Source organism: Hipposideros armiger, unplaced genomic scaffold (assembly GCF_001890085.2).
Source record: "Hipposideros armiger isolate ML-2016 unplaced genomic scaffold, ASM189008v1 scaffold_238, whole genome shotgun sequence".
Taxonomy (NCBI): domain Eukaryota; kingdom Metazoa; phylum Chordata; class Mammalia; order Chiroptera; family Hipposideridae; genus Hipposideros; species Hipposideros armiger.
Genome location: NW_017731588.1, coordinates 229,290 through 251,028, shown reverse-complemented (window position 1 = coordinate 251,028; position 21,739 = coordinate 229,290). Strand labels below are relative to the sequence as shown.

At 54.3% G+C, this 21,739-nt stretch overlaps 1 protein-coding gene across 2 annotated transcripts in view; it reads right to left on the bottom strand.

Moving 5' to 3' along the window:
* MTCL2 (microtubule crosslinking factor 2) overlaps positions 1-21,307 on the bottom strand; it is a 70,837-nt gene extending 49,530 nt beyond the window's left edge. For both annotated transcript variants that reach the window (XM_019655252.1, XM_019655253.1), the window contains exons 1-2: positions 19,853-21,307; positions 1,461-1,685 (exon numbers count right to left, since the gene is read on the bottom strand). In XM_019655252.1, coding sequence (XP_019510797.1) covers positions 1,461-1,685; positions 19,853-21,250 — 1,623 coding nt within the window. In that variant the 5' untranslated portion in view covers positions 21,251-21,307. The remainder of the gene's footprint in view (positions 1-1,460; positions 1,686-19,852) is intronic.
* Positions 21,308-21,739: the final 432 nt, after the last annotated feature.

The window sequence follows — 21,739 nt, the reverse complement described above, 5'->3', positions numbered from 1 at the left end:
ACACACACACACACACACACACACACACACACACACACACACACACACACACACACACACATATGCACGCAAGGGCACACGTGCGCGCACACACACCAGCTGCTCTCAGCCCCTCTCATGGAGGCCCCAGCAACCCAGCCAGCCTGCTCCTGGCCCCAGCCGCCCTTCACCCATCCTCATCTCCCTAAGGCTGACTTTCTGTGTCTCTGCCCGAAATCCCCAATTTACCTGGGCCCAAACTTAGATTCCTCTGAGCTTCCCAGGCTCTTCCACACCCCACACACCCCTAATCCAGTGCCTGGGATTTGAATGTCTGTGTCAACATTTGTCCCGGGAGCTGCCCTCTCAGGTAGAAGTACACTTTGAACTTGGAGATATAACCTTTCTGAGCTCCGTTTCCTCATCTGTACAGCCGACCTTGAATCCCACCGGGCATGTGAAGACAACAGAGGATGGTGCTGGCGCTCACTGCTCACCTCCCCTTCCCTTAGAGGGGCCCCTTCCTCCAGCATTCCTCCTTCCCCTCCCAACTCTTGCCACCTTCTCTCTCTCAGGCCTCGGCTCAGATGTCACCACTGCAGGAAGACTCCCTAGGGGCCCCAGGCTGCCAGATGCCCCACCCCCACCTCCTTCATCCCCATGATCACGCTGGGCTGAGCTCTGTGAGCAGGAGGCCGGGTCTTCCCCGACCAAGTTTTCTGCCCCTAACCAGGGCTCACATAGGCAGGGTGTTTGTCTCTTCCGGAGGCCCTGCCTGCCAGCCTCCAACCCATCCCTCTTCTGATCGCTGATGCATAGCAGCCAGGTCAGGCTGTGTGAGGTCAGGCAGCCAGGCATGGGAGGATGACGGGCCTGAGCTCTGCAGACTACACGGTCATGTGACTGTGGACAGGTACTTACCTTTTCTGAGCTGCACTTTCCTCATCTGGAAAATGGGAATAATAACAACAGCTAACATTTTGGGGTGCTTATAGTGACTTTTTACCTACATTATGTCATCTAACCCTCATAGAACTCTGTGAAGCAGGGGCTGCTATTATACCCTTTTACAGACGAGGACACTGAAACTCAGGGGACTTGCTCAAAATCATACACTTAGGGCATATTGGTGCCAAGTTTAAACCAGCCCAACCCAACTCCAGGCCTTCACTTCTCTCCATGAACTAGCACAATACAGAACTGTGCACAGACAACTCAGAGGAGCCCAGCACCAGGTATGTGGCTGCTACTCAAACAGTAGCTGCTGTTAGTAGGATTCGTATCATGATAGCACGTTGGGACATCCCTGGTTGATGGGCTGTCAGTTTATCAGGGATCCCCACTTTACAGACGAGGAAGTTGAGGCCCAGAAAAGTGGTGTCACTTGCCCAAGGATGGACACACAAGGAGTGAGCTGCAGGCTGACCTGGGCCCCACTCAGACTCAGGGTCCCACCCCCCAACAAAGGCACCTGGGCTTACCTTAACGTCCTGCTCCAGGCCCCGGATGAGCTCACCGTCCACCTGGCCGGTCTGAGCGGCACGGAGGCTGCGGCGCTCAGCCTTGCGCAGCCGGTACTGTAGGATGCGGCAGGTCTTGCTGGCCTGGTCCAGCTGTTGGCGCAGCTCCTGCAGCTGGTACACATCCTCCTCCATGTAGACGTCCCGCATCTCGAGCATCTCTGCCCGCAGCTCCTCGATCTCATCCTGTAGGGGGAAGGGGCGGTCAGGTCACTGGGCCCTGTGACAGTGGCCAGCATGCCTGAGTACAGGCCACACCTAACGCTGTCCTAAGCACTCTGGTGGCGCCTGGGTGCAGTAGACTAAATAACGCCTTCCTACCCGCCCCGCCCCCCAAGATGTTCATGTCCTAATTCCCAGAATCTGTGAATATATTACCTTATATGGCAGAAGGAACCATGCAAAGGTGATTAAGTTAAGGATCTCAAGATTGGGAGGTTTTCCTGGATTATCTGGGTGGCCCAATGTAAGTACCACGGTGCTTTTAAGAGAGGCAAGGGAATCAAAGTGGGGGAAGGCAATGTGACGACAGAGGCAGAGGGTGGAGGCAGGAAGGTGGAGGAAGGGCCATACACCAAGGAATGCGGGCAGCCTTTAGAAGCGGAACAGGGAAGGGACCGGTCCCCCAGAGCCCACACAAGAAACGGAGCCCTGTCAACACCTTGATTTTCAGACTTCTGACCTCCAGAACTTTAAGCTAATAGTCTGGTACTGTTTGAAGCCACCAAGTGTGTAGTCATTTGTTAGAGCAGCAGTAGGAAACTAATACACTGGGGAAACAGGGCTCATTCAACAAGCATTTTATGAGTGCCAACTGTGTACCAGGCCCTGTGACAAGCATAGGGGTGGGGAGGAACAGTGGTGACCTAGACGAACATGGCCCCTACTGGATCTTCTGCTTGGAGCCCCAAGTCTCATTGGGAGACACACAGTAAACCAACAAATAAATTCAAATACTGTTAAGAGCTATGAAGATAAACATGTAAAAAACCACCACCTGGGTAATATGATAAAGTAGTGCTATGTTAGAGGACATGGTCAGGGAGGCCATCCCTAAAAATGGGATATTTGAGCTGAGGCAAGAAGGAACAGCCACGCAGAGAGAGGGAACCAGAGAGAAATGACTATAGGCAGAGAGAACAGCGCATGCAAAGGCCCAGAGGCTGGAGAGTGTCTCAAGATACAGCAAGGAGGCCAGGGTAGCTATAGGGGTTAAGATGAAGCTGGGGAAACAGACAGGGGTCAGCCATCCAGGGCCTTGAAGGGCTGAGTAAAGAGTTTAAGTGGAGGGGGTTGTGAGGGGTGGCCTCACTTCCTCAGGGCAGCTCCTATCCACCTCTGTCACCAGCTCCCAGATGTCCCCCACTTCCCCTTTGTTACCATGAGCACATCTGCAATTCTTTATTTAATAGTTTGTCTCCCAGAGATACTGTATGTGTCTGGAGGGCCGCCTCGCTCCCTGATGGATCACCCACACCCAGCACAGCGCCTAGCATCTTGCAGACTCCCAACAAATATTAAATGAATAAATGAATACATGTCTAGAGAGTTACACAATCAAAAAAGGCATACCAATGTGAAATGAAGTGTAAGGGGATGAGTGAGGAGACCCAGCAGAAGAAATGGGTCATTATTATGTCTAATAACAAATATGGAAACTGAGAACCGAGTTACAAATGGGTAATACTATCTACTCTGATAATACTATCTACTCTGATGACAGTGGATTAAATAAGATTAAAGGCATCCCTGAAGAGCCAACGAAAGCACCCAAGGACAGTGAGGATGGAACAGGGGGCCCAAGAAGCAAAAAAAAAAGATTCTGAACTCAGGCGAGGAAGACAAGAGGGGACAGTATTTGCTTCTCCCAACCCCAACAGACACTGTCCTGTTCCCATTATCAACTGAAGGGTTTAATCCTCACTTGCCACTAAAGCCTCTCTTCTAGGGGTGGGTTCAGCAGCACCCCTCCCCCCGCAAAGTGTATATGATTCTGCCTGCACCACTGCAGAGGAATGGTCATCTCACCAGGACACTCACCCTCACCCCACCCCCACCCTGATATGCACACAGACTCACCACCCTCCCGCCAAGCCAAGTGGACAAAACTAAGAGGAAAAGCAGGAAGTGGGACAGTCAATGAACACACCAGTTAAAGAAAAGAGGAAGTGAGGAGTCCACATGCGATTTCAGCTGGCAGATTAAGGAACCATGAAGGCAGCAGCACTCAGGAAGTACAGGCCAGTTGGCTAAATCCAAGCTAATCCCGCCTCCCGATGGGCCTGTGTTCAAATCCTCCCCATGCTACTTAATAGCATCTCATTTATTCTCTCTCTGCAGTCACTCTGACTGGAGAGGGAGGAGGTGGGGGTCTGAGTGGACCCAAAGCTCAAGATGGGCCAAGGAGAAGTGCAGGGGGCACATAAGCTCATGATGCTGGGCTATATTAACAGATGTATGACATTTAGATCATGGGAGGTGACATCCCTCAACATAGGACCCCATCCAGAGCACTGGAGTCGTTTTGGGAGACCTTTTTTTTTTTTTTAAGCTTTCAAATAACTGATTTTTCTATTTATAAAAGTAAACTGGAGTGAGATGACCTGAGGCCATTCCACTGGCAGCAACCTGAACCAACTGCCCTTTAGTACCAGCTAATACCCAGGTCCCTGAGGCCTTTTATTAGCCCAGATGTTTCCGCTTTTCCTGTATCCTCCCGATAAATTCCTTTTTGCTTCAATTAAAATAAAAAGTAAACAGTGATCATAGGGAGTTTTGAAAAATACAGAAAACATAAATCATTCATAATTCCTCCACCTGGTGCTGAATCACAGTGGTCCTCAAAGTGTGGTCCCTGGACCAGCAGTATTAACATCACTGGGGAACTTGTCAGAAATTCTCATGCCTCAATGGTGACCTACTGAATCTGCAACTGGGGGTATCTGCAACTGGGGGTGGGGCCCCCCAAGTGACTCTAATGCAGGGTGTTTCCTTCCAGTCTTTTTCCCTAAAAGGGCACGAGTCATGTGTCTCAGCACAAGTCCCCAGCCTAGGGCCTGACACAAAGCAGAGTCTCAGTAAGCGTCTAATAAGTGAATGAATGAAGGAATGATCTTTCTCAAACGAGCAGCTGTCTCTCCAGGGCTTGCCCTTCGCCACAGTTAACTTCTGAAAATGCAGGATGTTGCATTCACACCAGCTCCATCTCTCCATGGTGGCCAAGGGGGGCCCAGGCTCCTCGGGGGCTTGCCCCAGCTGCAGGCAGAATGCAGTCAGCCCCTCCTGGCACAGCCCATACGAGAGGGCAAGTCCACAAAGGCGGGCCTGTGGTCTGCCTAGGGCAGGTCTGCTGGGACGCAGGCAGCAGGAGCCCGTGAATGCAGGACTTAGGCAAGGGCCGAGCGGCCTGAGGTGGGGGCAGGGACATGGGGCTGCCAGGACCCTGCTTTACTCCAGAGGTTCTTAGACCTAACTAAGCCTCGGAATCTCCAAGGGCGCCTCGGTTCTGCAGTCTTGGCCCCCGTCCCTGGAAAGCTCTCCAGTGACTATCTGATGCAACGGAGGGAGCCGGTTGGGAATCGCCTAGGGGGTAGGGGTGGGAACTCAGCCTTCCCAGCGCCGTCAAAGATAGCTCAGTGGCCTTGCTGAGCCTCTCCCTGCTTCCAGCCTTCCAACTGTGTGCAACTGGGGAAGGAAGGGCCGAGCTCCACTGGACTCAGCAGGCCTAGAGGTTCCCCAACAAGGTTGTCGGAGTCCCCCTAATATCAGTGGGGAAACTCCAAACCACACCCTTCACCCCAGACAGGAAAAGGCCACACTGCCCAGCAGTGCCCACCTTAGAGCCTGGAGGCCCCTGATTCTCCCCCAGTCCAAAAGGCCAGCCTGAAGGAGCTGGGGAAAGGTGCCCAGACCAGGCACAGCCTGCCAGCCCTCCATATCCATCCTCTCTGGCCACTCCTTTCAGTTGACCTCTCTTTTAACCAGGACTGAGAATGGGGCGCGAAGTGGATGGGTGGGGGGGGAGGGGGATGAGGGATAGGAATGGGGCACCACATTGCTGCCAGGGTAGTCAGCCTTTCCCGGGATAGAAAATGCTTATTTGGCTCTGATTACAGATGTAACACCTATTTATTGAAGAAAATTTGAAAAAAAAAAAGCAGATGGCTATCTCCTCCATTAGTTCCCACTGGCTTCTGCATTAGGTCCAAGCCCCTCACCTTGGAACCCAAGCCACCCCTGGTCTCCTCCCCACTCCTGTTTTGCCCCTGTCTTTGCATCCTCTGCTCCTGGTCCCCCGCAACCCGCCCCCCGCCCCGGTCCAGATATGCCCTGATTAAAAATAGCTACCACCTATTAGGAGGCTCACTAATTATCGGGCCCCAGCCCAAGCATGGGGTGCACAATCCTCTTATCAACCCTGTGAAATAGGTACTGAAAACGTTCCCATTTTGCAGATGAGGAAACTGAGGCTCAGAAGTTCCCCAGAGCTACTCAAGCAAGGGAGTGATGGGGCTGGAATCCAAACAGGCACTGTGACCCTGGGCTAGTGCATCTTAACTGCGTTCCACTCCCAGGTTTGCTTGGGCTTTGCCAGGTTAACTCCTAATTATTTCATCCTTCCAGGACAATCCCCTCCTTCCCTAATCAGATTCTACCCCCACACTCTAAATTCCAATTGTCTCTTGTGCTAACAATTTCAGGTTGCATTTGCCTGTTTTCAAGTCTATCTTCCCCAAGAGCTGCAGGGGGAGGGCGGGTGACAGGTCTTACTCGTGTCTGGTTCCCAGCACTGCTCAGGATGTGGTACAGAGCAGGCACGCATCACTGTCTCTGGGTGGATGAATGAATGAAAGGATGAGTATGACTTCTGCCCTGCCCAGTCTCTCTCCACAGCCCAGGGCAGCAGGCCCTCCTGATCCCTGCCCCAAGCCAGATACAGAGTCAGGGAGAGCCTGGGTAGCTCCAGGGCTGGGCTCAGACCCCCATGCCATCCCAGGAAGAGCAGGGTCTGTCTACCCAGGGAGCCTTCTGCTCACCCACCTACTCCCTACCCACAAAGTACCTCTCTGTCCACCCTCCTACACACTCCCAGTGATCCATGAAGTCAGCCTGCAGGAAGAGACCTCTCAAAGGCAGACCTGCCCCCTGCAATGGATTGGTTCCCAGGAATCCTGGGGGAACTGGCCAGGAAGAGCCTCTTCGTATATATCGAGCAGGAGGGCCAAACATGAGCTCACATTACTGCTAATAATAGTGAGAGCTTGCACAGGGCTTTACAGTTTACAAAGACATTCCATCTGAATCATCTCATGGGTCCTCATAGAAACTCCATGGACAGGCAGGGCAAGAATCACCATCCCTGCTCTAGAGACAAAGAGCCGGGAGAACCACGGGGAAGGTGGGCTGTGCCCAAGGTCACACAGAGGGACCTCCAAGCAGGACTGAGATTGTGGACTTCAGGCCCTTTCGTCTGTATCAGAATTCAGGAGGTCCATGAACTTGGATGGGAAGAAAAAAAATCACATCTTTATATTCACTAACTCCTAATTAAAAACTACCATTTCCTTTTGTTCCGGACAAGCTACAGTTGTATTAGCAGTATCTGTGATTTGGCCATGAAAAGAAACACAGATATTTTCACATCACGTAACAGTTGCTGCAGAAATGTCAAAATATTGTTTACACTCATCAGTGCTTTAAAATTACAGTAGTAAGTAGGCCTGTCACCAGATCTTATCAGTTAATAAACAAACATTATTACTATAGCATAATTTTAAAATATACTTTGATAACTGTATTCCAGTATATTTGGTTTCCTTTATATTTTAAATATTTAAAAACATTCTGAGAATTCTTCTCAATAGAGAGCTTAAGGGGTCCCCGGCACAAAATAAGACGAAGGCTCTGTTCTCTCCTGAGCCGCCTCATCTGTGGGGTCTGACTCTGTACCCCCATAAAGCTGGAGAAGCAGAGCTCTGCTTTCAAGCCATATTTTAAATGTTTCAGGAAAGAATGCTTTCTGCGGGAAACCTACCCCCAATGTACGATGATTAATCTTTGTACAATGAGGCCAGAAGGGGGAAGTGTAGATTGGAGGCCCAACGGAACACTTGCAAGTGTCCAGATGCATGGCTCTGATGGCATTGATCTGCAGGAGTGGACCTGACCTGCAGGGCTGAAGATGAAAGTGACCGGACACAGGGCCCTCTGCAGAAACCCAGCAAGTGCCAATGGGTCGTTTGAACCCCAGCAACAGCTCCCAGCAGACCCTGAGGGGACAGGAGGTTCCTAAAAGCAGGAGGAGGTCACCTCTTACCAGCCACCAAGGATGAGACTGTTTCAGGGCAGAGGTCCCCCAGCTATCTCCCACCCAAGAGTTAACCCACATAGGGCTAAGGGTGGGCCCTGGGACAGGACTGTTCCACCAGCACCCCCAGGGAACTCTGATATGGGCCCTGTAGACCACATTCTAGAAACCCTGGCATGTAAAGCTGGGTCAGGAGCAGAGAGCAGGCATCTCAGCCAACCCAGCTCTACACTGCCCAGGCTTCCTTCGACTCTACCTGTCTCCCACCCTCAGTCCGCCTCCCCCCTCCACCTCAAATGCCACCTCTACCAAGAAGCCTCCGCAGCTGCCCCAGGGCATGGCCCTTCTATATGAACAATTAGTGACTGACTCTCTATGGTGGGCCAGATTCATCACCAAATCATTGGATTTAATCCTCAAAATGACAAGTTTGCTCCCTACTAATTTGTTCTCCACTCAGTATATGGAGTGATTTAAAAAAAATTTTTTTTAAACCACAGAGTACTCCTACTTAAAACCCTCCAATGATCACCCAAATCTGGAAACAACTCAAATGTCCCTCAACTGGATATGGATAAACAGTGGATCAATAGCGGTACATTCACATAATGGAATACTACTCAGTAATAAAAAAGGAATGAACTGCTGACAGCACCACAATGTGAATGAAGTTCCAATGCATTATGCTAAGTGAAGGAAGTCAGACTCAGGAGGCTGCATCCCGTATGGCTCTGGAAAAGGCAAGAGTATTGGGCCAGAAAACAGATCAGGGCTTGTCAGGAGGACGAGGCAGGAGCTGACTATAAAGGGGTACAGGGGAATTTTAGGGGGCAAGGGAGCTAGCTGTTCTATACTGTGATTGTGGTGGTGGCTACAGAAATGCATGCATTTGTGAAAACTTATTTTACTATATGTAAATTACCTGACCTAAAAGCCAAACAAAGGAACGACCCCTGCCCACTTCTCCATCTTCCTCTCCCCCAGCGCCTCCTCTCATTGGCTACACTACAGCCACTTGGGTCTTCTCCCAGCAGCCAGAAGACACCTGGTCTGTCTCACCTCTGAGCCTCTGCCCACGCCATTCCTTCTGCCTGATTTCCCTGCCCTGAGCCTCTGCATTCCTCGCTCCCCCTCCTGCTTGAAGCCTCCACTTACATGCCACCTCCTCAGAGAAAGCCTTCCAGACTTCTCTAGGTCCATTGTGTCCATCTCAAATCTGTGTTTCGTTTACATAATGTATCATAGGCTTATCTGTTTGCTTGTGGAATGTGGGTCTCTACCACTAGGATGTGAACTCCAGGAAGGCAGAGCCCGGCAAAGCGCCTAGCACGCAAAGGAACAGCTCAATAAATAGCTGCCGAATGAATAAATGGGTCCTAGGAGGGGAAGATTACCAGCCTGTACCACTTCCCTACAGAAAACCACTTCCGGTCAGTGCCGCTGTGTCTAAATTTAATCCTTTGATTCTGTAAAGCTAATGCCCATGGAGGTTTCGGACCCCAGTGGTAGGCCTCAAACCCCAGGCCTACTCCTCCCAGGATGAATCTCTGCCAGATTCCAAACCTTATCCAATATATCACCTCCTCCTTAGGTTCTAGGGACCCAACTGACTGATGGGCAAACAGACCCAGAAAGAATGACAGAGCTGAGCTGAGGGGGTCCACAGCCTTTGCTCTGTAGGACAGCAGCCACTTCATGAAGGAACAGGGTTCTCTGCCTGGCCCGCCTTCTCCCACACTTCCCTGGCCACCATGGTCCCTCCCTCAGGCCAAAGCCCCGGCTGCCTGCCCATCTGCCACCCTGGCTCTGGCAGAGGCCACTCAGCCCAGCCCGGAAGGGCTGACCTGCAGGGTGGGCCAGCAGTGGCCACAGAGGCAGCATGCCAGCCCCCCGAGAGGCCAGAGCAGCCATCTGCCGTCCCTTCTGCCCATCCCCCAGGGTCTGTCAAGGCTCCAGATGAGATCATCGCACTTGGACCCCAAGGAGAGCAGAAGACTCCGCAAAGCTCCGCTTCCCTCCCAGCTCAAAAGCAAAGACTCTGGGCGTAGCAGTGAGGCCAGGGAAACCCACAGACTCCATCTCTTCACAGACAAGGATACTGAGGCCTAGAGAGGGGCTGGGACAATCCCATAGTCCCCCAGAGGGTCCAGAGCTGAGCAGGAAGGGACTCTGGGCTCCTGTCTCCCAGGCCAGAGCTCAATCCACCTTAGCCTCCTTGGGGGGAAGTTGGGCTCTAGTTTTGGGGGAGTCAGGGTCAAAGGTCCTCCAGCAGGGCCAGGAAGGCCAGCCAGGCATTGCTGTGCAGCACAATGCCCCTACTCCAGCTGGCACGGAGGCTACCTGGTCCCAGTGACCCAGAGGATCACCAGGGAAGACAAGGGCCCTGGATGTGCATCTCCAAACCCTCCAAAATAATAATCTCCAAAATAATAATAATCTTCAAAATAATAATAAGCAAGCTGTTCCCTGAGCGCTGCCCCTCTGACAGGCAGCACGTGTTATATCTCACTGTATCCCAGCCAGCCCCAACTGCCTGAAGAAGAAACCAAGGTCAGAAAGGTCAACTATGTTGCCCAAGGTCTCACACTAAATGGCATAGCCAGGATCTGAGTCCAGTTTCAGCTCTGATAAACTAGACAGTCTGTATAAAGGACAATAGCGACAATAATTACAGCTAGTCTTTACAAGGGCTTACCATGTGCCAGACACTGAGCCGGGCTCTGAATAGGGGTCCATTGCCTTGTGCTCAACGACAGTCCTTTGGAGGGGGTGCTATTACTTTATGCCCATTTTACAGGTAAGCAAATGGAGGCTCAGGAAGATGAAAGCGCCACAGCCAATCAGGAGAGAGCCCCCCGGCCCCGGATCTGGCACAGCTCCGTGCATGAGACCACAGACACACCCTCTGGGGGCAGCTGTGCATGCGTGCATGTGTTGGGGGAAAGGAGATGCCCAGAGTCCGGTGCCCACCAAGGCCACACCCCATGGTCACTGCCCCATTCCAGGCCTCACCAGACAGAGCAGGGAGACATCTGCAGCCCCTGCTGCCTCTGAGGGACGCTCACAGCGGGGGCCGGTGTCCCTCTTGTCCTTTCTGTATGAACAGGAAGGAAGGCAGCATTTGGATCTGGATGTGTTTGAAACATCCCCTAAACGGCCTCTGGGCTGCAGCCAAATCTCTGAGCAGGGAGAGAACCCTGCTTAGAGGCCTTTGGGGAGGGTCAAGGGAGTGGCCCTGGACTTCGCAGGCTGAGGCGCATTTCATACCGCTGGGCTTGTGCTGCTGGCGTTCCCCCTGCCTGGCAATCTGGAAAAAGCACCATGAGACCCGCCCTTCTGCCGCTTGCCTCTTGCAGGCTGTGTGACCTTTGGCAAGCCCTTTGACCACTCTGAGCATTAGTTTACACCTGTGTAAAAGGAAGGTGCTAAGTCCCACCCTGGTAAGGTTTCTGCCCTAGTACAGAGCACATGAGGAGAGAGGGGCCTGACGTGAAACTTGTAATTATCCAGTTAATAATCTAATTACAGTTGAGGTAAATGTCCTCCAAGGAGCCTATAGGAAACTTCTAGGTGTCTAACACAGGAGCCTGGACAGGAGCGGAACGCACGAAGGTGGAGGAACAAACCAAGTGGAGGGGGAGGGAACCACAAGTGCAGAGGCCCCCGGGTGGGAACAGCACAGGAACAGAAGCCTGGGATGCGTGGAGCATGTGGGAGCTTGGGTGGAGCAGGGGTGAGGTGAAGTGGAGGGAGGCAGGACCACAGAGGCACTTGGGCAGGGCCAAGGTGGGGTGAGGAGGGGAGGGGCTGATGCAACTGACCCAGAACATCCCCAGTGGATATGGGGTCAAGCCAGGAGAAAGATGTTTAGCTGGTCCAGCCTGACTGCGGCACCCCAAACTGGTTTTCTACTGGAGCATGAGTGCTCTCTGTGGCTCAGGCAATGGGAGATTATTCACCTCCATCTTAGAATGAGGAACCCCAAGGTTTGACCCTCCATCAGCAAAGGAGTATTCCAAATTGCAGAGTCTGAGACACTGGCCTCAGCTGTTCAAAGGCTGGGGTGGGAGGAAAAGGGGGGACATGAGGGAGAGATGTGTTTGGGGAATCCATAATGCAATTCAGCTCTATGCACCCCTCTCAGGCCCCTGCTCCATGCTAAGGCCCACACCCAGAGCCAGGCACTACCTTGCCATCAAGGACCCAGGACCCACGGGCAGTCAGACCCACGCCTGCTGATGAGTGATAAGGGCGGATAGCTGTTGAGTCCTTATTGTGAGCAGACCCCGGCTAATCCTTACATACATGTGTTCTCTGATTTAATCCTCACAGCAACACTGTATGGTGAGCATCCCCACTTTACAGATGAGGAGACTGAGGCTCATAGAGGGGAAGATCAGACAGGAAAAGGGAGAGCCAGGATTCAACCAGGTCAGCTTGGCTCTAAACCACAATGCCCTTAACCGCCGTTGACACTGGAGAAGGGAAGGGCTGGCCCACCTCACACCTCTTACTCCCTGCCACTCCTCATGAAGGCCGGCACTCTCTGCTAAGAATGAAGACCTGTAGGCCTTCAGTGAATGCCAAGGTCAGCCTCGACCAGAACACCCGTCTCTGATTCTTTTTCCCCTCCCCGCCCCACCAGCTCCAAATTCCCCCTGGCACCAGAAGGCAGAGAATGTAACGACAGGTGAGCTTATGCCATTGGGGCACCAGTGGAATGACTTTAGTAATAACCTTGGCTACTGGTCAGGCCTTCCCCTAAAGAATTCCGTCTGCCCCAGAGGCTACACAGGATGTGGGGCTCCCTCCCTCCTTCTGTGCCCAGGACAGTGTGGGATGTGCCATATATCTGAAGGCTAATCCTCCCAAGCGCCCTGCAAAAAAAAGGATTCAATTCCCACTTTACAGACAGACAGGAAGACTGAGGATTGATAAGGGGGCTTGCACGTGGAGATCATGCACACGGAGGAGATGACAAAGCAAGGTTTGGCCCCAGACCTGACCCCAAAAGTGGAATTTGTCCATGAAACCACACAGCCGTCCTTCCCTCCCACCCTTGGCCCCTGTGCTTGGTGCCCAGTGCTAGACGAATGGAAAGGGGACAGCTCCTAGCCTTGCTATTAGGTAAATATGACCCCCTCCTAGCAAGGTGTTCACCATGCCTTGACTTAGCTAGGCATTCAATGCCCTTCCCAAGCAGGCCCAACTCCCCTTCCAGCCTCTCCCTTACCACTGCCCCGCCCACCATTCCCTCTACCTCTTCTGCTTTAAGCCTGCAGTCCACCTGCAGATCCTGATCACTGCCTCTCATTCATTCATGCAACCAATATTTATTGAGCACCTATGTCAGGCACTATTCTAGCAGCTGGGCAAAGAGACAGCCACTCAAGGCTACTGCCTCAGCTCTAACACCTCCTCTTCCAGGAAGTCTTCCAGGCCCCTCCTCTGAGTGCCCAATCTCCAACTCCTCTATCCTGGCCTCCTTCATCAGTTCCCAGGCAGAACCGGGCACCTTTTAGGAATGGGAGTGGCATGGCTCTCCACCGCCCCCAGCAAAGGGAAAAGGGAAGGAGGAGGGAGATGAGGGCATGCAGGAAATCCCGAGATTAGAAGGGAGTTGGCCCGGGGCAGTGTTTCTCCTGTGGGCAGGCCTGACAATTGCTCCATTTCACTCAGCCCACTGGGCTCAGGCCAAGTGCTGGGCATCATAGGCCTGAGGGCCTTTGGTACAGTTTCTCCTGATGTGGTGACCTGCCAGCCCCTCAACCACCTACCACCTAGCCCCAGCCAGATTTCTAGGGCCCTCAGATCCAGCCTCTACCATACTCACTGTTCCCAGCAGCCTTGTGGAAGGAAGCTTTGTGGAGAAGCTGAAAACAGTAGTTGGTGCACATTAACTCCAGGGAGACAAGGACCAGGATTTCCTGTGTTTCTGTGGGTGAAATGTCACAGCCAGTGTGTGTGCGTGTCTGGGCACTTGGGTTTGTGGGTCTCTGGCTCCCGTTAGCAAAGGCTACAGGCCTGACGTGTGAGTGCTCTGTGCTCGTGGCCCTGGTTCTGTGCACACGGCTGCGTGTCTGCATGAGTGTCTCCGGGGTGTACGTCCGCAAGCCCCAGGTAGGTGTGCAAGGGCCTCTGCCGCTTTCTTTGTAGACAAGGCTGTTGGGGTATCTGGGCAGTGAGCTTGTGTGTGTCTGTGCCCGCCTGGCAGGGGCGGATGTGTGGATTCCCGTGGATGCCGGCGCCTGTGTGTAATGAGTCTGTGTGGGTTTGTGTGTGCGCCTGCATATGGATGTGTACCTCTAATTTGTCTGAGGGTGTGCCAGGCTGCGTCCATCTCTGAGACATGGCCAAGTATTTCTGGGGGTGTCAGATGTGTGTGTGAGGATGTGTTTCTGAGCCGGGGATCTCCTACATAGTATGAGTCCCTGTTGTGTCTGTTTGGTAATAGGTGTGTATGATGAGACAGGAGGTTGTGTATCTGCCTGGGTTTGTGTACATCTCTAAGCGTGTCTCCTCTTTAATATGTTTGGAGGTGTGCTTCTGGAAGCACACAACATAAGCACGTCCCTGGATGTGTATGTGAGACATGTGTATGTGAGTGGTTGTGGATCTCTGGGCACAAGCTGTGAGTATGTGTATGTGTGTTTGTGTGTCAGAGAATGTTCCCAGAAACACAGGCCCAGCCCCTCTGTGAGGAATGCTGGGAGCCTTGGGAGCCATGGTCCCCCCAGGCCTCAGCAGCAGCAGCCTCACATTTTCCATGTCATTTTCCATCTCGCTAGAGCTGCCTCTCTCCCCCATGACAGGCAAACTGCTGAGGCTTCTTAAAGACCCAGGCCTCAGAGCAATGTCTTCCAGGCCACCTTTCAGCTGCCACATGGAGGGCCGGGACTCAGGACAGGGAGGGGCCAGTCAGGAGCTTTGCAGAGTATGATGACCACCCCTTTCCCCCACCCAGTAACAGATAGACTGGGGCCCTCCCCCTACAGCTCCCAGGAGCTGAGAAGAGCTTCACAACTTGCTGGCTACTGCGCCACACATGTGGCACAGAGTCTGGTACCCAGGAGGCACTCAGAAGACATCTGATGAATGAATGAATGAATGAATGAATGAATGAATGCATGCATGCGTGCCTGGAGAAACAGGTAAGGGAAAGGTAATGACTGGGACAGGCACTGACATTTACTATGCACTATCATCACACTGGAAAGGGTCCCCAGCGGCCCACGGGCAGGCATGCTTAGTACCTATATTACAGAAGAAGAAACAGAGGCTCAGAGAGGTTGAGTATCTCACCCAGTGTCACACAGTTTGTAACTGGCAAAGCCAGGCAAGAACCCAGCTCTGTGAAGCTCAGTGTGCCTTCTGCATGGGAGAGAGTGGAAAAGTGACAGAGGTACGGGGAGCTCCATAGGGCTGTCTAGTGAGGTTCCTAAGTATATCAGCTGTGCAATCTTGGGCATATTACATAGCTTCTCCGTTTTCTCATCTGTCCAATGGCTCTGATATCAGAACCCTCCACACAGGATTCCTATGAGGCTTACTTAACCCAGAGCCTGGCACACTGGAAGTGACCAATTGTTGATAGCATTTGTGAGACAGGAGCCATAAAAGTCCAGGGATCAGTGGTCTAGAGGTCCCCAGGCTGGATCCAAACCCTGTCACTTGCTCCAGGATCTCAGATCCCTGGTCCCAATCGGTCTGCCCTGGTGCAGGTACATACATACATTCACATACATGCATGTAAGCACATGCCTCCAGACCCCTGGCCCCAGCATATGTTATTCTCCACTTTTTCCCAGCCAGTCTTAGCTGAGAGCCTGGCACACAACAAATTCCTCTCACCAGTCCGTGTCCCAGACTAGACACATGGTTAGCAACCAAAAGCCCACTGCTCCAGTCACACTGTAGAAAGAACAGGACCCAGAGTTAGACCGACAAGGTTTCGAATCCTGGCTGTGTGACCTGGAGCCTCCAATTACCCAACAGTCAATGGGAACTGGGGGTAGGTTAGATGCTTCCTCTGGGCCCGTCTGGGCTAACATGTAGATTGGCTGCACCTCAAACACTTGCATCTAGAACCTACATGGAGGTGGGGAGGCCTTGCTTCATGGAACCCATACAGCATAGAATGCAATCACATCTTTTTGTTCTCCCTGGAACAGCTCTCAACTTATTAAGAACCTACAGCTAAGGGGACCCACTCTCTCGACTTCTCCGAGCTCCTCCAAAAATGAAAATACAGACATCCTGTCTGCTCACTGGCTAACAATATTAACAATTCCCCCAAGAGATGCAGGAGTTCACTGCTTGCAAAATGTTTTTTTGTGTCTTCATACCTCCCTAATTCCTGACAATAATCCTATGAAGTTGCCCAGGCAGGAGGTTCCATCATCTTCATTATATAGATGAAAAAGGAGCTCAGAGAAGCCAAGTGACTTGCCCATGGCCACACAGTAAATGGCAGTCGGGTCTCAAATCCAAGTCTTTTGGCTCCAGCTCTCAGATTCTTTCACCCACAAGGGGTGGGGTCCCAGCATGTCCTCGTGGCACATGGTACATGGGCGACAGTTAGTATGATGGGGAGCTAGAAGACCAGGACTTTAAAGATCAAACATAGTCAATGTGTCTGCGCTGTAGTTAAAGCTGCATCTTAGAACCCTGGAACCTCAAAAGTTAATAACCTTCAGACTTCCTTGTCTGGAAGGGACCCGAGGTCAGAAAACCCAACTGCAGCTGCCACATGAATCTCATCCTGAATCTTGCTCGAATAACCACAACCACCAACATTCTATACAGTTTACAAGCTGCTTTCCACAAACCCTATGTCTTTGTCCGAACATGTGAGGTCACCCAGTCTCTCTTTGAATAACTCAAGTCACAGCGAGCTCACTCTCTTCTCTGTAACAGCTTTTTCTGTCGGCTCATTGGGAAAGCTGCCCATTTACACTTTTCCCACTTGGACCCCAGAGCAGGCCTCATGCGACAGGCGATCTGCCATCACCCAACAGGCCTTCCTCATTTGACAATTCCTAGTGTCCCCCACCAGCGGGGCAGTGAGCCTGGGCAGCCCCACTGCACTCTATTACTCAACCCAGGCATAGCATGAAGCCTGACACACTAGGGATCTGGAGTCCTTCTCCTGGTAACTCAGTTCTTGCATCTTAGAAGCAAAGTGGCCCAAAGGGGCAGGAAACACGTCAAAAGGGTAATGACTCTTACTCCATGCTCTGGCTGCCTGGAGAACCAGCTCTGGGACCTGGAGCTAGACCTTCCCCACTCTGGCCATGGTTTATCATCTGTAGATTGAACAAAACAACACTTCCTGTAAGAGCTCCTACACTTACGGTCCACAACCACAGTCTCTAGATTTTCAGCTCGCCTCTGTGAGGTTGGCTGCTGGGTTCAATGAAGCTCTGGGGCAGTTCAGGGACCAACTCAAGTGTACACCACAAGAATTGTATCCTCTGGCCCCGCTCACCTCCCTCATCCAATCTCCTTCCTCTCTCCAGCCTCAGAGCTGTTCCTCGAAATCAACAAGCTTTTTCCTACTCCCTGTAGTCTGGAATGTTCTTACGCCAGCTTTTTATTCAGCTGGCCCCATCTCCTCCTTTAGCCCTTGGCCCCTCTGAGCACCTCCATCACCACTTCCATGTGCTCTTGGCACAACGTATCCTTCTTCACCCTTCTATGATCAGTATTGTGATTTACGGTATGACTATTGTTTAATCCTAGTCTCCCCGACTAGACGCAAAACTCCACGAAAACACTCATCCTTGTCTATGGCTGCATCCCCAGATCTGCACTAATGCCTGGTACACAGTAGGCACTAAATAAATAGTTGGTGAATGAATCAACGAGGGCCCTGGAGAAAGAGCCCAGCCTGCTTCAGATGGTGTGGAGGATCACGTCTGCCTCCACAGAATCCACAAGAGAACATGAAAAGCGTCCATGGAAATGTATCACATACCACTTGAGAATAGCAGTGATGACAGCTACTCTCATCTGAGGCTCACTACACGCCAGATGCTCTAGTGGTGTTTGCACACATTATCTCATTTAACCCTTAAGGTAGGACGATATGTGATATGCCTTTTTACAACGAGGAAACTGAGGTTCAGAGACATTAAGTAACTTGACCAAGATCACACAGCCTGGAAGCTACAGACCCCAAATCCAACAGTGGCCTGAGGCCTGCACACAAAGCCTGAAACACTGAATGAATGGTAGAAACTAAGGCTCAGCCCTGGCCCAGGCAGTGGGAGGTCCCCAGCCAGGCCCTGGCCCGTGTGAGACCTTGGGCTCCATCCCCAGCCTTCTGGGACTATGCTCCGTCTTCACAGTCATTGGTAGCTGAGCTGGACTCCAGAGAAGAGATGCCTGGTGACTTCCTGGGAAGGACAGGGGTCCATCATGAGCGTGGGTACATGAAAAGACCGTGAAGCAAAGCTCTATGGCCCATCTTCTCTACCCAGGATGAACAGTGGGGGCAGGAGGTGGAAGTGAGGACCTCGGGGTCTGAGTTTACAACAGCTCAGGCAGAGGGCACAAAAAGCAGCTCAAGGCACCAAGAGAACAGGGCCAGGCAATCCTTCTAGCTTGTCTCCCTGCTTCTACCCACCCTCTATTCGTCCCCTCCTTACCCTTAGCTTCTGAAGGCTATAGGAGCTCATTGAACCCTTACTGTCCACACTGAAAGGGGCCTTTGAGAAGACTTACCCAGGGATGGGTAATTCTGATTTAGACAGGCCCTGTCCTTCTACAAGCATGTACTGAACACATGCTGGATAGCAGATCCCAGGGAAATGGGGAGGGGGAGACACAGTTGAGCAAGACCCCAAAACTCTAATGAGAGAGAAATGCATTTGGCCAGAAGAGCCATAATGCAAAGCTATGTACTGCCAGGCGGGCATAAATCAGCAGGGTGCTGTTAACGCTGTGGCTCTCGGCCAGGGGACACTCTGCGAGTTGTGCCAGGCCATCAACTGACAAGAGTAGGTAACATTTCAGCCTCTTCCAAAACCAAGACCAACCAGTGGCAGTAGATTACAGCCCGTGAAGCTTCCAGTCTGCACAGCCAAGGTCGACACAGGAGGGCTGGGCTGTCCCCTAAAGCTGCCACAGTACCAGGTGGTGGGCAGACAGGGCCTGGTGCTCATGTCCACCTGGTAGGTGCAAAGCCTACTTTCCTGGGGAAGCTCTCAGGTCCCCACATGCCCAGATGGAATGCCCCTTTCAGATAGGCAGCTTCCCTCCACTCACTGGGAACATGGTAAGGACATAGCCGGGCCATAAGGGGTGGGCCATGAGGGGCCAATGGAGCCGCTGGGTATACAAGGCCTGTCCCAGAGACGGCAAAAGACAATATCCTGGGGTTTAGGAAGCTGCCTTGAACTGCTTCTCCCACGACATCATCCTCCCAGGCTGTAGGACCGTTAGACTGGGCGGAAGTCGGACTCCAGCCAAAAGGATGTTCCCAGATGTCATGTTTTCAAACAGGACCCGCCCTGAAAGGCAGGCGGGGACAGGCCTGGGCCTGAGGAAAGCCCAGAGAAAAGACTCAGGATGGTGTTCCGGTCTCTCCTTGGCACCGGCTGGCCACAGGTCTCCCTGGCAGCATGCACACCAGTGTCTGTCCCAGAAAGGAGAGCCGCCAAAGGCCTGGCCTCTGGACTGGGGGTGGGAGCTCTGAGTGGCTGAAGGCAGAGGTCCAGCCCCTCACTGACTACCCACCCACCACCCCCAGTAATGCACTGAGAGGGACGTCCTCCCAAACAGTTTTCTCACCGCCTCCCCTTCCCCATATCAGGACCCTGTGGCCAGTCTCCTACATCCAGATTCCTCCTCAGGAGAGGGTTTCTCAAATAAAATGGAAGGCAGGATGTGAGGGAGCCCTAGATCAAGGTGGTCCCAGAGAGTTTAGGCCCCTTTTACCAGCTCGTTCAGTGGGGCTGCGGGGGCCGGCTGGTGCCTCAGTCCCGTGGGTCTGTGACAACCAGGGGCCTCCCGTGGCCTCCCTCGCCCGCATCAGCGCCCCAACCTTGAGATAGTCGTTTTCCGAGCGCAGCTCCTCCAGCTCTCTCACGAAGCCGCTGGGCCCGCAGTCCAGCATCTCCTCGGTGAGGTCAGAGAAGGCAAGCGAGGCACTGAGTGGCAGGCGGCTGCTTCCCAACGACGACGCGGCTACCGATGGCTCATCGGGGGAGGCGGGCGGCCGCGGGGCCTGCTGTGCGGGCGGCGCGGCATGGGGCGGCTGCCCGGTGCGGGCCCCCGCCGGGCCCCCGGCCGCGGACTCGGCGTCGCTGCTCAGCGCCAGCTCCAGGCCCAGCAGTCGCGCCTCTTCCGACGCGCAGTCCGACACCTCCGAGCTGCTGTCCGTGAGGCTGGGCGGAGGTGGAGGCGGTCGCGGCCCGGTACCCGGGCGCGGGCGGCCCTTGGCACGCACCCCGGTACGGACCCCGGCCACCCGCGTCCCTGAGCCCCGCGCCCCGGGCACCACCGTGCGCCCCTTCTTGTCCGGCCGCGCGGAGGACGCGGCGCTACAGGCGGCTGCGGCGCCCGGGCCTGGGCCGCGGCGGCCCTTGGCCAGCGACCAGCCGGCCACGTCCTTGGGCCGGGCCGGCGATGGCGCGCGGTGGCTCTTCTTCCTCTCTGGAGCGGGTGCGGGCGGGGGGCCGCAGCCCCGGGCCAGAGGCTCCCCCGCGGGCGCCTCCATCTCGGCCTCCCTCGGCCTCAGCGAGCGGCGCGCATGGCCCGGGCCCGCCCGGCCCCCGCGCCCCTGGGGAGGGTCCGGGCGCCGCTCCCGCCGCTCTGGCCGAGGCTCCTCTCGGCTCCCCTCAGCCCCAGGACTGTGCTCCGGCCCCGACCCCCGCCGCACTGTCTCTCCGCTGCTCTGAGCTCGGAGAGAGCGGCCCGCTCGCCTCCAGGCACCCCGGCTCCGGCTCCGGCTCCGCCCGGCGCCCGCCCCCTCGGCCTCGCCGCGCCCCCGGAGCGTGCCCGGGCCCCGGCTGCCTACACGCCGCTCACTCCCTCGGGCTCTGAGTCCGGCTGCGGCCCGGGCCCCGGCTCCGCCCGGCGCGGCCCGCCCCCCGCGCAGCCCCGCCAGCTCCCCGCCCCGCCGCCTCGGCTCGGGGGCGCGCGGCTCCGCGAACAAAAGACGGACGCGGCGGGAGCGGCAGGGAGGGACGCAGGCAGCGAGCGAGGGAGGGATCTGCGAGGCAACAGCGACCCCCTCGAGGGTCAGGCAGGCCGGGGCTGTCGCGGTCCGTGCTCCCTCCTCGGCCGCTCCGCCGCCGGCCGCTCCCCTGCCCGCCTGGGGAACGCACCCGGCGGGGCTTCTCCTGCTCCCAGCGTCCCGGCAGGGGCCCCGCGGGCGGCGAGAGAGGGGACTCCCAGGCAGAGGCCGGGCGGACCTCAGAACGCAGGAGCCAGCATCCATATACACACCCGGTACTTCGCCCCTCGCCGCTCTGCCGAGCGTGCGCGAACTCCTCCCCCTGAACTGTGCAAAGCGAGACCAATGATCCCATTGCACAGACGCATAAAATGAAGCCTTGGAAAGACTCGCGATTAGCCCAAGGTCAACGGCAGAGCCGGGATGGAACCCAAACTTCACACCTCAGGGGTGTGCTCGGCTCTTCTGCCTCGGCCTCCCTGCCACAGGCGTAGGCACCGTGAAGCCCTGGGTGCGTGCCCGGCCCTGCACATTTTGACCGACTGTGATCCCAAGCATACATACTCCTTCCTCCCTGACCCCGGTCTCAGGCTCCGCATGGCTGAAATGGAGGCGACCTGTCATGAGGTGTCAGACCAGCGATCCTGTGGGAGTAGGTTCTGTCCCCGGTGGGGGCTGGCACGGGCTGGAGATGGTGCCCTGAACCCCACGTGTTCTTTCCCAAGAGCAACTGTGGACTACTTAGGAGCCCCG